General features: G+C 58.9%; 1 protein-coding gene across 1 annotated transcript in view; it reads right to left on the bottom strand.

Annotated features, from left to right (window-relative positions):
• Nucleotides 1-17,632, bottom strand: part of LOC112953399 (arf-GAP with GTPase, ANK repeat and PH domain-containing protein 3-like) — a gene marked incomplete at its 5' end in the record, with an annotated part of 87,902 nt that overhangs the window by 7,869 nt on the left and 62,401 nt on the right. The window contains 2 exons of the mRNA XM_026046449.1: nt 4,526-4,687; nt 7,690-7,863. Coding sequence (XP_025902234.1) covers nt 4,526-4,687; nt 7,690-7,863 — 336 coding nt within the window. The remainder of the gene's footprint in view (nt 1-4,525; nt 4,688-7,689; nt 7,864-17,632) is intronic.

Genomic DNA, 17,632 nt, shown 5'->3' with positions numbered 1-17,632 from the left:
GGTGCGGTGTGAGCACAGGGCTGGTGCGGTGCAAGCGCAGGGCAGGTGCAGTGTGAGCACAGGGCAGATGCAGTGCTTGCACAGCGCAGGTGCAGTGCTTGCACAGGGCAGGTACAGTGCGAGCACAAGGCCGGTGTGGTGCTTGCAGAGCCGCTGCGGTGCAAGCGCAGGGCAGGTGCAGAGCGAGCGCAGGGCTGTTGCAGCGCTGCACCACGGCACATGGGCTGTGAGGGTCCCATGGTGAGCACCTTGTGCACACCCTGCTCCTGCCTGTCCCAGCTCAGGACTCACATGGGTCCAGCCTCGCGGGGCCACCGGCTGGGAGGCAGGTCCTACCTGTGCAGGGTCCCCTGCCACCCAGGCTCCTTCCTTCGCTGCAGCAGTGCTGGCCTCGGGACGCTTGTTTGCAAGCTGCCACTGTGCCACATCATTACGAGGTGTTTGGGATATCAACAAATTAGCAGGCGCCTGGGAAGAGCGGGATGCGGCACCATTCGTAAATGTCAGCTCGCTGCCTCCTCATTTTGCAGATCATTAAACCCAATATTCCTAACCTGTATTAGTGCGACAGGGACAGGCCCCTCCGCTGTGGCAAGCACCAGGAGAGCTGCAGCGGGAGGGCTGCGATGGGGACCCCACGCCGCCTCCGTGGCAGCAGCCCTGGGCAGAGCAGCACGTTCCCGTCACCCACATCCCGCGTCCAGCCCGGCGGCACGGCGAGCTGCGGCAGCTCTGTGCAGGGACACGGTTGCGGATGTTCACAGGGACCACGGAGCTGGGCAGCAATGCGCACTGTGTGTGCACGTGTCAGGACTGGGAGCGCAGGACAACGCGCACCCGGGAGGAGGGAGCTCTGGGGGGACCCGGGGCCACGCTCTGCACTGCGAGGGTCCCGCAAGGGCTGGGGAGGAGCAGGGGCTGTGCATGGGGGGCAGGTTGTAGGGGTGCAGCATGGGGGAGCACTGTGGGGGTGGCAGGGGGTGCTCACCCGTCCATGGGGTCCTTCCTCCTGCCCGGATGGAGCAGTGCTTGGGGGCTGGCGAGCGAGCACGGCCGGGCAGCGCCAGACGAGGAGGTGGGCGGCTCTGGGATCCCCACCACGTGCTCCGCATGCTCCCAACAGCCCATATTAATCACACACAGTGCCCCAGCACAGCTCTTCCCTGGCCATCAATTTCCCGTGGGTTTTAAAGCTCAGGAAGGAAGCAGGGAGCGCGCTGCTGGGCCGCCGCGAGCAGCGCATTAAGGGGCTGTCAGCGCCGCGCCGGGCGCCTGGCATCACTCCTTGAGCACATGAGAAGTTCATTATCACTGCACTGGCAGCAGGGAGCAGGGAGCGTCGCGAAGGCATCGCGCCAGCCACGTCCGCCTGCCCCAGCCGAGCCCAGGGCACAGAGCGGCTGCGGCCGGGGCTCCGGCCATGCCAGGGACGGTTACGCTGTGCCGGGCGCTCCGCACGGGCGCATTGCTGGCCAGCAGTGCCGGCGCCGCCAGTGCAACGTCCCACGGGTGCTCTCGGCAGTTGCGCCGGCTCCGAGATGCTCCCCGCAGCCCTCGCTCGTGCAGTTTGCGGATGCTCCCCAGCAGCATCACGGCGCGCTCACGTTAGCATGCGACCATGTAAAAAAGCAACAGCTCGTTTGATTTATGGCACTTCAGAGCAACTAAGATTCAATTGCTCCGCACGTCCCTGCCTCTGATTACCTCCTAAATGAGATAAACTGATGGCAATTTATCCCCAGACCTCACCGCTTCCCTGGGATGCCAACCCGCTGCGCTGCACGGCGCCACCGGCGCGCACTCCCGGCTGGGCCGGCAGGACGGCTCCGCGCACGGCTGCTCCGTGCCCTGCCTGGAGCGGGAGGCGAGCAGGGCGGCGCGGGCACCGGGACACGCGCTGCCCCCGGTGTTGGCAGGAGCGCCCGGCCTGGGCGGCTGCTCCACACGTCATGTCACTGACAGCACCGACCCAGCCTCTGCCTTGGCAACCTGCTCACTTCTCCAGTACAGCAGGCTGCACTAAAAACAAACACAAGAAGGAGTTTTTGGAAAGCTGATGGCTTTAAAAACTCACCCCCCGCAGCGCGTGCGCGAAACACTGCGTGGGACCGCGCTGCTGCAGCGTGCAGGAGGCTCCACCGCCTGTGCCGGGCGGCTGCGATGCTTGGCCAGGGACTCTGCACCTACCTGCTTGGCGGCAAAGGACACCAGGACCTGGAAGGAGTGGCTCAAGCTGGAGACGCGAGGGACAACCATCCCAGTGATGACGGATGGTGACTGCCCTTGCTGGTGCCCCTCCTGCCCCCGCCAGGTAGCCCATAGCCAAGAACCTGCTCCTCTCTTACCCTGTCTGCAGCAGGGCAAGCTGGGACCACGTTCCCTCTCCGCAGAGGTGCCGTGGTCCTTGGGGAGCTCCTTCAGGAGCAGTGTGGGCAAGGGCTGCCAGTGACAGATGAAGTTTGGGAGTTGACACCTCACAGCAAAATGAAGCTCCGTGTTGATAAATGTGGAGTAATGCATATTGTAGGAAGAATTATATTACTCCGCCACCTGGCAGGGTTCCAGATTAACTCTATCATCCCGAGGAAGGCCCTGGCTGTCCTCACAGACAGCACCAGGCCCCTGCTCAGCAAAGCACCACAGACAATGATGGGGCAGGGAGCAACTGAGGATATTTGGATGCCTCACAGACAGCACGTGGCACCACGTGGATGCTGTGTGCAGCCTCCACCACTGCACCTGCCTTGTCAAACAGGGAAAGGGAGAAATGAAAGGCAATGTTTGAGAAAAAACCCTCTGAGACGACAAGAGAGCTGAGCTGGCTCCAGAGGCAGGCAAGGAGGAAGCTCTGCTGACTCTCCTGGTCATGTGCAGAGCCCAGGGGCTTCTGGCAGGGGCCAGAGCAAACGCGCCTTGCACAGAGGGAGCGCGTTTATCTTGGACACTTGGGCAGTGGTGAGCCCGCTCCCTCGCCTCACAAAACTGTTTCCATTTTTAATTACCTTCTCCGTAAGACTGTGCATTTAATTTTGTGCTGAATGGTCCTGCAGGACCAGGCTTCTTTTTCTGTAAATACTGATAGTACCATCTTTCACTTCTTAATCTCCATTTTGGTCAGTTTAGTACCTCAACATTCATTTCAAAAATGCGTCCATCAGCTCTGAATCGAACTGAGACCTTCTTCTGAACTCCCTCCAGTTTTTCCAGGCTCTCTACTAGTTACATGATGCTAGTACACACTCTCAGTCCCATGTGCAAATGCAAAAACGACCCAACTCTTTGGTATTGCTTTGTCCAGATGCATGAAGAACAGAGGTCTCTGTTAAAGCAGAGGACTGAGAACTCACTGCATCTATCAAGATCCACTGAGAGGAGATGTGGGAAGGGCAGTAACGTGCCCCAAGTGTCAACAAGCCGCCCTGCTCAGAACTCCAAGGATACCTGTTTAAGAAGATATAAGTGTAGTTACTACTTTCTGCTTTTTCTGAGGCATCTAGTGCGTATTACAGGCTCAAGTGATGCTCAAGATGCCTGAATCACCCACTGCAAAGGGGAAGTCTCTCCTAGAATCAGTGGTTTTCAGGTGAAGATCACCAGCAACAGGAAAGACCGAACAACAGCTGTCGAACTCCGGTGCAGATCATCACCATAATGACTGCAAGGGAAGGAAGATGAGCTGCTACCGCAAGAAAACCTGGTCCTCCTGCCTACAGGCTGCCCTGCCATTTGCAGCAAGATGCCAGGGCAGCTACGGCACGTTTTGTCGAGCACAGGTCAGATGGCCTCTTTGTGTTTTACAGGAGCCTTTGGCTTCAAGCCCTTGTACTCCACCTCTTCCCTGGTCTTTCTTTTAGTTTACTACAAAACCTTATTGACTGCTATGGGTCAGGATGACCTGGGGTTAAGTCAAATTCTTACAGACTGAGAGACTCCTTTCTCTGCAGAGGAGGCAACGCCTGTTCCTGCACCGGTTTGGATGAAGTTTGCTGGAACCACCAGCTTGGGGCACGTGACTGGTATGAGAATTTTACAGGGTGAAAGCTTGGCAAATCTACAAGCAAACAAAACCAGGTTCTAATGGTAGAAACTGTCTGGCAACCTTAACTCTGGTACGTTGTCAGCTCTGCTGATGCAGTTATTAATTATCATTGCTAAGAGTAGCTGCAGTCACAGGCACAATGGCAGTCCTGCTTCTGTCGCAGCCGAGAAACCAAGGGCAGATGGAAACGGGCCGACTGCTGTTCCCGATTGCGCCCAGGCTTGGAGCGGAGCTCGGGGTCCCGAGGACACCCCAGAGCCCAGGCTTGGACAGGAGCGCGGGGTCCCAGGGACACCCCGGAGCCCAGGCTTGGAGAGCAACTCGGGATCCCGGGGATGTCCCGGAGCCCAGGCTTGGAGAAGAGCTTGGGGTCCCGAGGACGTCCCGGAGCCCAGGCTTGGAGAAGAGCTTGGGGTCCCGAGGAAGTCCCGGAGTGGGGCTGCCGGCTCCGTCCGAGCTGCCCACTGGGGAGCAGACATTTCCTACCTTCTGCTGTGGTGCTGGGGCCGTCGGGCCGTGTTGTCCCGGTGCTCTTTTTCCTGCGATGTTTCTTCCTGTTTGCATGCGGAGACGGGGGTGGTTCCAGCTTTGGACTGGCAGTGTTGGAAATGTTCGGGCTGGAGCTGAGCGAATCGGCAGTGCCATTAGCTAGAAGCAAAGATAAAGAAATGAGTGTACACACGGGCTGTGAGAGCCTGCTCCTGCCACAGGAAACTAGGTGTCTTGGAGAAAGAGCAGTGCCCACCGGGCTGACCGCAACACAGCTAGGCTGGCACCACTGCATCGCACAGGGCGGCCTGACGGGAGAGCACTGCGTCACTGCATGGGACAGTCCGATGGTGACATGATCAGGATGGCACCGTTGCATTGCATGGGATGGCCCGATGGTGACACTGACAGGATGGCACTGCTGCATTGCATGGATGGCCCGACAGTGACACGGCCAGGATGGCACTGCTGCATTGCACAGGACAGCTTGACAGTGACACACATGGGATAGCACTGCTGCATTGCACGGATGGCCACATGGCTGGGACGGCACTGCTGCATTGCACCCAATGCACAACTCCACGCTGCTCGTCAGCACCGTCCTCGGCTCCGCGCGGAAGCAGGGCCTGGGGATGGCTCCCAGCCCCGTGTCCCCATCACAGGCGCATTCCCGCCCTCCCAGCCCGCGCTGCCGGCAAGGTGCCGGGGTTGCCGCACTTGGGAACCTGAGCATGATGGTCTCAATAGGCTTCCGATACAGCGCTGAAGAAGCTGCATCCCCAGCAGCAACGCACCAAATTTATCCTCAATCATACTGTTCCTTACAATTAATAGCAGAATTAGAAACAATCAGGGAGCTGCCTAATTACTGTCAATTAGAGCGCGCTAATCAAGCTCCGATCACACACACACACGCTGCCGCTGCACTCACCATTAAATGTCAAATTTCATTAGAGACCAGCAACAAAATCAAAAGCCTGACATTCAATTTCAGCAGCACACACAGCGCAGGCTTCCAATCAGCATAAAAATGCAGGCTCCGGGGAAGGCGCCGGGCGCGGGAGCCTCGCGCACTGTTAACCCTCTCCGAAATGCGCTCCTGCCTCCCGAGCATTCCCCATGTGCGGGACCTGGCAGCCACGCTGCCCCAGCAGCTCCATGCAATAACCCCGTGGCCCCAGCAGCACCGGCCTCTGCTTCCCGCTTCTCCAGCACCTGGGATTACGAAGGGAGTCACTGTGGGGTGCAAGGGCAGCAGCATTTCCAGGGCTGCCGGGGCCATGTTTCCCTGCCCTGCTCCCCATCCTGGGGACGCGCCGCGCTCCCGGCCGTGCTCAGACACACATGGAGCTGGGGACATCGCGGCTTGGCTGCAGCACTATGAACTGGAGCCTGCAGCTAGTGTCCAGCCAGGGCCGGCAGCGCATGCAGCATCGGGGCTTCTCCTCCTCCCGTCCTGCGGGATTTGACACACACTAGCCGGGCTTCTCTGCTGCATAACCACGGGAAGCAGTTCACAGCTGACAATTAGGAGACATAAACCTAGTAAAATCTGACTCCATTTTTATATATCAATTGCTAGCAGCCTCCAACAGGACCGCTCAGAGCAGGTGTGAGGAGCCACATGCCGCGTGGTGCCGCAGGGACCTGCACTTTCCCGGGCCTGCCCTGCCCTGCCCTGCTGCCCAGCTGCTCAGCGCCGCGTCCCCAGGCGAGCGGCTCCGGCGGCCGCGGCGCCGCGGGCCTCGCACCGCGCTTGGCTCCGGCTCCTGCACTCCCCAGCTCGCAGGCGCGAGGGGGACGGTGCTGCTGGGGCGAGGGGCACCGTGGGGCAGCCCCTCTCCAGGAGGGCACGCGCAGCTTGTCCTGGTAGCGACTCGGCTCCTCCCAGCACCAAGGTGGTGAGGTGCCCTCACCCGGCTGAGCGTATCCCAGTGCCCGTCTCGCGAAGCCGGGAGGAGGGATCCGTCCCGCAGTCTCCTGGCTCCTTCCTCCCGGTCGCTGCGGTAAGGGCAGCTCCCCAGTCTGCCCCGAACACAGACCGTGTGGGAGCAGCTTTGGACGCTGCGCAGCCGCCCGCTCCTCCCAGGCTACCAGGGGGACGGCGCATCCGCAGCGGCGGCAGCGCCAGCCCCACAGCTCCCTGCCGGGACAGGCACCCGGCTCGCGGCCCGGGACACCGGGGCCTTGGGTGCAGCCGCCGCGCGCGGCTGCCCGGCGCGGAGCGGGGCGGCTGGGCGCGCTCGGACCCACGGGCTTCGGGAGCGCGGCCGGGAGCGCGCGCCGCCGCGGGGGCAAGGGCTGCCGGCGCATTAATGCTCAGAGCTGCGCCCTCGCGCTCCCGTCGCCTGCGCTGCCCCATCAGCAGTAACAGTCTGATTAATTCGCTTCCAGCAGGGAGCTGATGGGGCCAATGATGGAGCCGCTGCATCAGGCGCGCTGAAATTGATAGTTTTTCACAGTTACAAATGAGGAGCCTCCTCAGCTGCAAATGGCGCCTGCACAGTCGGACTCCGGTAATGATCATAAAGAGGCTCTCTTTAAACTGCGAAAGCCCCTGGGAGCGAGCGGGGGGGCGGCTGCTGCGCTAATGAGAACTACAAGGGGCGAGCAGGCATGGAAATGGCTCCTCCACTCTTGATGTGCATTTAACTGCTTTTTTAGTGCGGCGGCAGAGCCAGGAACGAAGGAGTGATGAATGCAGCACAAAAGCATTTATTTTCCAATTCGGCAAAGTGGCTACGTTGGGAAATGTATGAATTATTTTAATTCACTCAACTGTCCTGAAACATCACGGCGAGCAAGCGAGCGAGCGCGGGGGGCGGGGGCGGGCCGCGGTCGGCGCGTGCTCCGGAGACAGGAATCGCTCCAGCCCCATCAGATGCTCCGGAGTCGGGGACGGGGGTTGATGCGGAGCCAAGACAGGGCAATGCTGGGGGGGATAGGGAGAGCCGGGGGCCGGCGGGAGAGCCCGGAGCACCCTCGGCCAAGGCAGCCGCTCCAGCGGCAGCGCTCCCGGTGCTCTTCCCTGCCAGCCCGGACACGCGGCTGCACCGCCGGGGAGGGTCGCGGCTGCGGAGCCGGGGTCGGGCAGCCTCCCCATCCCAGACACCCGGGGGAGCAGGGCCAGGGGGCGACTCACCAGGGTGGGGGCGACTCACCAGGATTGGGGCAGCCGCTCGGGACGGCCACAGCCTCGTTCCACTGGTCTGCGCTGGAGACGGAGTAGGAGCGCTGGTGCATGCCGTCCGGCTTGGAGCTGAAGCCCACCAGGTTGATGCCGCTGACGGAGCGCTCCGAGTGCAGCGAAGTGCTGCTGGTCGAGTGGGGGGCACCTGCGGGAGAGTTGTAAGTTAGTGCCTGTCGTGGCTCCAAGTGCGCGGAGTGAGCGGAGCATCCTGCTCCTGCTGCAACTGGCGCCAGGGCTGCACAGGCCACGGTGCCGCTGGGCTCGGCTCCCCAGCGCTGGCCTGTCCACGAGGGCCTGCCAAGCAGAGCAGCGTGAGGCACAGACACTGCGTGGCTGGGAATGCCGAGCAGGGCAGTGAATGATGCAGACACTGCATGACCAGCAGTGCCGAGCAGGGCAGCGTGAGGCACAGACACTGCGTGGCTGGGAATGCTGAGCAGGGCAGTGAGCGACACGGACACTGCATGACCAGCAGTGCCGAGCAGGGCAGCGTGAGGCACAGACACTGCACGGCTGGGAATGCCGAGCAGGGCAGTGAATGATGCAGACACTGCATGACCGGCAGTGCCGAGCAGGGCAGCGTGAGGCACAGACACTGCGTGGCTGGGAATGCCGAGCAGGGCAGTGAGCGACACGGACACTGCATGACAGGCAGTGCCGAGCAGGGCAGCGTGCAGCACAGATACTGTGTGGTGGGACCTGCAGGCAGGTCCAGCACCCAAAAGCCTTGGCTGCCTGGGGGGACCAGAACCTGCAAGGCCTGGGGCAGCTCTGGCTGGGCAGCCGTAGGGACACACAGTCCGGCACGGCCAGAGAGGCCGATCCCCACGGATCCGGGGGTGGATCACACACGTGTGCATGCTCACACACCCCAGTCAGCCTCCCCCAACACCACCCTGCTGCATCCTGGCCCAGCACCCCGGCAGCACTGGGGGCTGGAGCTCCTGGCTGCTCACAACCTACCCAACACCTGGAAAAACTCCAACCCTCCCCATAATCCATGCACTCATCTTCATTCTCATTCCTCATTCCTCACTCCTCTTGCAGGTCTCTGGCAAAAGCCACAACCCTGTTGAAGGCCCGAAGGTAGACGGGGGTTGAGCTGGGGAACGGGAAGGAAAAGCAGGAGCAGAGGGCTGGGATCTTGTCCACTGCCTCCCTTGGTCCGTAGAGCCCTGAGCTGCCACCCAGCAGCCTGGTGTCCAGGACAGGGAAGGTTTGGGGCGGTCCCCACCTGCCCCACGAGCTCTGCCCTGCGCCCTCCCTGTGGCACGTGGTGGCCACGCACCCGGGAAGAGCCTGGGAGAGCGCGGAGCAGAGCAGCCCCGATGCAGCCCGACGCAGCAGCCCCTGCACTGCGATTCCTGCGCTGCACCCAGGGCTGGGCGAGCTGCGGCCCTGCACCTGCTGCCATGGGGACATGCCAGGTTGGAGCTGCTCCACGGGGATTTGTTGGGTCAGCGCTGCTCCAAGGGGGTACGACAGGCCAGAGCTGCTCCTTGGGGATGTGGCAGTTCGGAGCGGCTCTGTGGGGATGCGGCTGGTGGGAGCTGATCCCAGGGATACGATGGGTCAGAGCTGCTCTGTGGCAGCACAGCCGCACGTGGCGCCAGCCCCTTCACTGCGGCTGCACCACAGGCCGGTCCAAAGGCTGACACGACTGCATCAGCAGCCTGTGCACAAACGGGCCGGGCCGCAGCATCCAGACATCTGCTCCAGCAGCTCCCCGTCGCTCTGCTCTGCCTGCACAGCTTGCCTGACCTGACCTTGCTGCGCAGAACCAGCCTCATTTGCTACAGCCTGAGCCCATGTGGTGCAGAGGGCAGCCCGACAGTCGGGGCTAATGTCCTGCTGCTGCACTGTGCACACTGCGCACACCATGCACACTGCACTGCACATACTGCACACACCGTGTACACTGTGCACATTGCACTGCACACACTGCACTGCACACACTGTGCACACCGCGCACACCATGCACGCTGGGCACACTGCTCACACCATGCACGCTGTGCACACTGTGCACACTGCTCACACCATGCACATTGAGCACACTGTGCACATCGAGCACACACTGGGCACATCAAGTATACCCCATGCACACTGCACACACCGGGCACACTGCGCACACTGCATACACCACACACACTGCACACCATGCACACCATGCACACTGCTCACACCGGGTACACACCAGGCACATCAGACACCCATGCACACCACAAGGCCACTGCCCAGTCCTGGCACCGCGGTGTCCCCCTGCTCCCACCAGGTCCCATCCTGTGCTGTCCAGCTCTGCCACGTCCCCTGACGTGGTGCTGGCCCCAGACCCGGCATTGTCAAGTCTCCTGCCCTGCTTAGTCCCTGCAGCCACGTCCCCTGCCCAGCACCAACACAACAAATGCCTAGCGCATCACCAGGTGCCCAGCACGGCCTTGTCCCCAGCCCCGGCCCCATGTCCCTGCGCGGCCGGCCCGGTTCTGGGGAGCACAGCAGAGCGCTGGGAGCCTGGCTGCTGCGCGGCCCCCCTTCCCCTGCTCAGCGCCACAGAAACACGTGTAAAACCATGACACTGACTTTGCCTCTAATTAGCCCTTAATTTACAAGACACACTCGGAAGGGTAATTAGCTGGCGCTCTGCTCCTGACTGCCGCATCCATCTCCCCTCGCTCCTGGCGGGAGGGAGCGGCTGCGTGGAAGCAGGGGTGATGCCACTCTCCTGGGATGGGGACGGGGTTGGGGACAGGCTGCCCATGCGCTCTGGTGGCTCCGATGCCCTGCACACGTGGCCCGGCTCCCGGCGTGTGCCCAGCCCTCAGGAGTGCCCAGCTCCATCAGCAGGGCTCAGGATGCCCAGCCCCAGTCCTGGGGCTGCCTGGTCACCGCATCCGCATGGATCCGCTCCCAGGTCACCCCACGGCCCAGCCAGGTCATCCCAGTGGGGCTGGAGCCCTCAGGAACAGCATCCCTGTGGATGCCACCACCACCGTCCACTGCTTCATGCATTGTCCCCTTCGGTTAGGGAAGAAAGTGAAGACTACAGGTAAGACACTGCCGTCCTCTCTGAGCCAAAGCCCAGGACGGACCTGAGCTCTCTGGCCTTGCTCAGCCCCAAGCCAAGCTCTTCCAATCACAATTTCCTCCAAATCTGCAAGGAGAGCTTCCCATGGACATGTATGATGCCAGCAGCAGGCCAGGCTTCGGGGATGCCTTTTGACGCAAAGCCCAATCGATCAGCCCGCAGCAAACACTTTCTAAGACTGGACCTGGCAGCACGACCAGGACGGCTCCGCACAGGGCAAGCAGAAACTGACCCACTGACACGTGGGTGCACACAGACCCGGGCAAGGGTGGGTTAACAGTGAGGGGCATCATCCCACGGCAAGGACATCATTTGCAGAGTCACTTGAGGACCTCTGGATAAATCTAATTTAACATTTTCAACTGTGATTTGGGCAAAACAGTGTGTGCCCTGGTGAGATTTCCTTGTGATATCAAGGTGGAAGCACTGCTGATACTAAGAGGATGAAGACATCATACAGGAACATACGGCTCTGGAAAGTGAATTAAAAAAAAGACAACAAAATTTTGCTAGTAGAGCACAAAGATGTGCTCTTGAACTAATGGGCTGGATTCAAAAAGCACTGGGGAAGCAACCTCTGGTTTGTGTGGGCTTTGGACCACACTGCCATGCCAAGAAGGTCTGTGCTGAGCAGGAGCTTCTCAGCTGCAAATCCCACAGAGGAAGAGATCTGCAGCCCACAGAGGAGGAGATCTGCAGTCACGCACCACAGCTGGACTGCACCAGCACAGCCCAAAAGCTGAATGCGACCCCAAACACACAAGAAGAGATTACGTCCTGCAGAACCGGGATGCACACACGCCTCCTGCACCAGTCACAGTGGCACCTCACCTGCAGCCTCATACACCCCGTCCCTAGATAAGTCAACTGAAAGGGAGCATGTGCCAGACAGCCAAGGCAGTGAATCCATCACTACCAGCCCTTCTAATGCAACCACACTCATCCTGCATCCCACTGTCCGAGCTAACACAGACTGCCTGCGACCATACCACCAAGCGAGCAGATCTGCTGAGATCTTTGAGACCAGCAGACACACAGAAACACGCACTGCTGCACTCAGGAAAGGAATGTGCCTGCTCTCCATGCAAGACTGCACCCTGATGAGGAAATCAAGCCCGCTCTGCTGCCCACATGCGGGGCCCTCGTGCAGGGAACGTCTGCCATGGCCAGGACATGGAAGAGAAGCTGCCAGGGGCTCGCAGGGATGCGCTGCACGCAGGGATGAGCTCCCTGCACCAGCAGGCACGGCACACACACCAGTGATCAGTCTGCTCCAGCCTCTTCGCTGCACCTGGCGCTGACAGCCAAGGACTGCTGCCACTCGCCCCCAAAAGGAGACAGGGTCACGAAGGCTCGTCCTGCCCTGACCAATGCACACAGCAGACTGCAACATAAAAACGTCCTCACGTCGTTAGACACCCTGCCTGCGGTAACTCGAAGGAGCAGCTCTCTCTTGCTGGATTTATTCACCGTTTAAGGGTGATCAGCAGGACACCAGGTCAGATGGTGGGGAAATCCTGCCCAATCTGTGCTCCATCACAGCAGTTACCTGGCCTCAACCAGGATGGCCTGACTGCAGCGGAGCAAGGCACAAGTGAGGCTGGTAGAGGAGACGCTTTGAAAAGCTTGCTGCTACAGCAAAATCTGAAGGCCAACACTAAGGATGCACCACTGCTGTGTAGAGCTAGTCTCAGCCTTGGTGTCCTCCAAGGCTGTGTTCTGGCACAGCTCTATCAGTCATCAATGAGTCTCCAAAGCCTGCACAGTCACACAAGCAAGGCTGCCACGCAGGGCTCCAGAGCCACTGGACGGCACGTGCAGCGGGCTGCACGGACGCCCTCCTGCAGCTCCTGGAGACCAACGGTGCTTGAGGCAGTGACAGCCGGCGGCCTCGTTGCGCTGCAAAACCCCTGCGGTAAAGACGTGGGTCACCCCTCCTCTGCAATGGGCTGCCGTGAGCACGGGAATGCGGCTGTCCTGGGAGCCCCTGCAGCTGCTCTGAACGCTGCGGCCCCACCAAGCGCAGGGCCAGACGCTGGGGTCTGCTTTGTGAGTAAGTGTTTTGCTAAAAATGTGAGCAGCTCCTTCCTCCCTAGCAATTCCAGCTGGTAAGGAGCCCAAGATATGTCAAGAACACAGAGAGTTGGAGAAATGTATGAAGGACATCAACATCAAGCCCTTCCTGGGAGAAGGCAACAACGTCTGCACCTGCTGAACTGTGGGGCAGCTTGGGAGGACGGACCCTTCCCAGTGCTGTCAATGGTGAGTGTTGGTGTGAAATCACGGACACGACCTGCAGGCAGTGGTGCTTCCCAGCCCCGCTCTGCGCACAGCCATCAGGACCTGCCAGCTTGAGCACAGCAGGAGCCGCTGCCTTTCGCCAGCTCCACAGATGCTCTGGCTCAGGGGAACTGCTCTCCTTCCTTAGCGCTGCCTTTGGTGAACAAATATTCGGACAAAAGCACTGGATAAGTGGTTATGCAACACCCTAGCTATTAGCAGAGCTAATGCGTGTCTAGTACAAGCCCCCAGGGAGAAGCAGCTCTGCACAGTCCTGGCCTCTCTCTGAGGACCGAAAAGCCCAGGTGCCTCCAGCAGGACACGAGAGCTGACCATGGCCGGGGGGTTGTCGCTTCGTCCTCCCGTCTCCCAGACCAGAGACCATAGCAGGTTTCTCCACCGGGGGACATTGGACTGACACACATCACCCTCAGTTCCGATGGTGTCCGGCCGTGCACAGACCCAGCGGGAATCCTGGGCTGCTCCTACCTCCTGCAAAACCAGGAGCAGCTCGAATCACAAGAGCGCGGGCTGGAGGTGCCAACACAGAGCCAGAGGAGCCCTGCGAACGCCCAACCTTCGCTGCACAACCTGCAACTGCCGCCCCGGACTTCCCTAATTTATTCCTGTCTGAACTACAACGTATCTTTTAGAAACTCTAGTCTTGATTATGGCACTGCCGGTGACAGAGAAATCACAGCAATTCCGCTAAGTTGTTCTGATGGTTAATCACTCTCACGGAGAAAATCTGCACCTTACCTCTAGCCTGAATTGTCTTGTTCAACCCGGAGCCACTGGAGCCTGCTGCATTTCTGTCTGATAAAGAGCCCTCTATTATCAAATTTCTGCTCCTACGCAGGTACTTACAGACAGTGCTGAAATTATCTCTTAACCTTTTCTTTGATAAACTAAACAAATTGGACTCCTTGAATCCTTCCCTATCAGGTGAGTTTTACAGTTCCTTAATTGTTCTCACAGCTGTTCTGTGCCCTGAACCTGCTGCCAGCCCTTTGTGTCCGTGCCCGCGCTGCAGCCTCCGGCACCCTGGCCTTCCAGCCCACCAGAATCTGGCCCCGCTCCTGAACGGAGCGTCGCCATCAAGAGCCGGGAGAGACTTGACCAGATCTTCCAGCGTTTCTGAATTAAGCAATTCAGACTTGCTGATTTGAATACGTACGAATTTCCTACCTGCTGTTTAATATGCTTCCTAATTACAGCTGGAATGTGAAGAATTCATCATAATTCAGAGGTAAGACACACCGTCTTGCTTTTTTCTCAAATATCAAACAGAGGTATTTACTGAACATACTTGTTTTTTAATTCCTTATTAATCACTCTACAATTTCCATACAGCGATGAATCAATGCTTTTGTTAGGATTCCTTAGTTCCTAACTTGAAAACCCTTTCAATGCCTTTAATTCTGCTAGTTACCTTTCTCATACCCCCCTTGCAACCTCAGTAATGTTGGCCCCTGACATCAGCAACGAGAGAAGAATGTGAGTTGGGAAATGAGCTTCAAACACTAAATCCATCACTTTCATTTGTATGTTATGTAGAGTCTCCATGGAAACACAAAAGTTAGTGATTAGGAACTTGATACGACATACGAACAGTGACTATTCTCATGATTCCTGACCTTAAAATTATTACAGTATGTCCAGGATGCTGCAGACAAGGCAGCCCCCTCACCTAGAAGCAAACTGAGCGCAGAGCTGAGTGTAAACGCAGAGCAGATCTCGGGGGGCCAAGGGGACCCTGCTGCATCTTCGCAATGGACCTCGGAGCAGAAGAGGGAGGAAATCCAAGTGAAGGGGAAATAAGATAAGCTCAACACCTGAATCTGCTGAAGAAGGAAGCAAGATGCAAGGGTTGTTTTAAAGAGAGCAGCCGTGGGAGAGAAGGAAGGAAGGAAGGAAGGAGGAGAGAGCCGTGGCAAGAGGACACACGGGGGCAGAGGAAGCCGGACGAGGTTGCCGGTTCGGTGCACAGCACGGTCTGCGTCCCGCAGAGCACTGACATCCCTGCGGAGGGGCTGGGGGATGCGTGGCCCGACCACTGCGCTTTGCTGCTATTGCCGTCCAAGCCTGCTTCCAGTTCTTCATCGGGAACAGAGCTGTGCTGTTCTGCACTCGCTGTCTTCAGTGAACCCGCGCGGTGCTGACCATGAGTCGAGGAGCCGCTCAGCACGAGGCGCCCTGCGTCTCCACGTGCACCAAACCCGAACGGCAGAGCAAGGAGCGGGACAGGCAGCCGGAGCGGGGCCGGGAACGCCGGCTCCGGGACACGGCCCACCAGGACCCCCGGTCCCGCCAAGGCGGTTCCACATTGACCACCCACAGCGGACGTTATCCACATGGTTTGGCTCACGGCACAGAGCAGCGCTGTGCGTGTCCAGCTGCCACACACCAGCACGTGAGCGACTACCTACTGCATTTCCATTCCCACTCAGCGCTGACAAACTGCTTGCTTATTGCCTATATACATGCCTACAGTCATGCACACACGTATACAACGTGGCAGCGCAACGCAGCTTATTTGCCCCTCACTTCCTTCTGCTCCTGTACGCTCTGTTGGGAGCAGAGGCAGTAGACTGTGTTGCTGTCTGAGCAGAGGAAAAGCAAATAGCTCATGTCTCCTCTTAACCCATATTAATATATTTTTAAGCAACACAATCTTCCTTTTGACTGTGGGATTTTTTTCTTTTTTTGGTATCCAGTGAAATATTCTTTAAAAACTCCTAATTATGCTTTTTTTTTTTTTTAATTCTTTTTCCCAAATGATCTGGCTCATAATTGCTTTCAGCACTGTGAAATTGGCTCAGATATATATATATATTTGTGCATGCATGTGTATTTGATACTCTATGTCTTGGATCTGAATTTTGCCCTGCCTGAGCATTACCATAACAAAGTCAAGGTTACTCGTACTTGTAAGCCACTATTCACTTTTAGGTTTGAGATTCACCGCCCCATCCACTCAGATGAGGGTAACGAGAGCATGAGGGGTGCATGGCTTCCCTGAGTAAGCTGGATTTGGGAAACCTGAGGGAGCTTTGGTGACACTTGCCACCCTCCAGTCATCACTGCTGTGCCGACATACCTTAATGTCCCACAGGCTACACAGAACTACCTAAGAAACTAGTTCTGCAACACACAGACCACAGGCTGGGAATGAGGTGGGGAATGGATGAAGGATGGTGCTCCTGGCCTTGGACCTCTCATCCACCGGCATGACTAAAGGTGCCACTTGGCATCTGCACAGGGACCTGAAATCTCAAGCTGCAGAAATCATATGTACAAGTAATACTGTTTAAAATACAAACCAGACAAACAAAAAAGCGCTACATGAAGGTCCAGAATGATCACCAAGGCTGGGGTGGGAGCAACTGCTGCAGAGGAGCTGCCGCCTGCGTCCCCTTGCTCTGCTGGCACAGGCTGCCAGGTGGTGCCAGCTCTGCAACCAGGCACAACCTGTGCAGGATGCAGAGCAGCTCCAAGTTCCCCGAGGTCCCCAGGGCCCGCTCGGACAAGGAACAAGCAGCAAGAGCAGCCCTGCTCTGGACAGACTCTTAGGGACAGCAAGAGGCGCTCCTGGAAGCACGAGCCAGGAGGTGACATCAGGAAGGGGTCGACTTTGCTACCTGTAAAAGGGTGATTCCTGCCAGTCTCCTTTTGCATCAGCCACAGGCAGCGTGGAGGAGAAGAGCGGCTCCATGCAATGGGTCTCCAGCCCATCCTGGAGGAATCCAGGCTCCTTGCCGCCCTGTGTCCCTTGGTGACACTGGGCATGTTATTTGTGCCCAGGTTTTCACAGGTGGCTTCTCTCTGTTGTTCCAGATGCCCCATGGAAGACGCTCAGGGCAGATGATCAGCAGCGCAGGATGCTCGGAGCTGACGGCCTGGCCGGCTGCCCCGCGGAGCCGCAGCCTGGCAGGGCCTCCCACATCGCGGCATCTCCTCCGCGCCGCCACTGCTCCTGCTCCTCTCCGCCCGCTCCCTCGGAGGCCTTTCTGCTCGCCCAGCCCTGCCATGCACAGCTCCTTTAGCATTCTAGCAAGTAATAAGTGCATCAAGTCCCAGTAATTATCTCTAATTAGGGTTAGTGATTATGCTGTTGGGTTGGAGAAAATCAATCTCTGGTTTCCCATCAGGGAGGGCAGAGTGCGGGGATGGGGAGCCGGCGCTGGCAGCTCCCTCCCCGCTGTGGCTCCTGCAGCGCATTCCCTCCTGCCCATGTGCAAGTGCTGCGAGGGCCGGGTGGGCGCTGGGGGGCGGCTCTGCATGCTGGGGGGGACACGGAGGGGCAGGCGGTGCGGGGAGAGGCAGCACGGCCAGGCTGGGGGCACAGGGACATGCAGGGACAGGCAGCAGGACCAGGTTGGGGGGCACAGGGGACTGTGCAGCAGCTGGATGCTCTCCCGACACCGGTGGCCATTCCCGCCAGACACGGCTGCACCGCTGGGTGGGGAGGCACCGGAGGTGCTGGAAGCTGCAGCGCGGGTGGAAGCTGCAGCACGGGTGGAAGCTGCAGCACGGGTGGAAGCTGCAGCGC

The sequence above is a fragment of the Nothoprocta perdicaria genome, unplaced genomic scaffold, assembly GCF_003342845.1.
Source record: "Nothoprocta perdicaria isolate Ctin4 unplaced genomic scaffold, notPer1 scaffold_441, whole genome shotgun sequence".
NCBI lineage: Eukaryota > Metazoa > Chordata > Aves > Tinamiformes > Tinamidae > Nothoprocta > Nothoprocta perdicaria.
The sequence above is the reverse complement of the archived record's forward strand: the minus strand, read 5'-3'. Positions and strand labels throughout refer to the sequence as shown.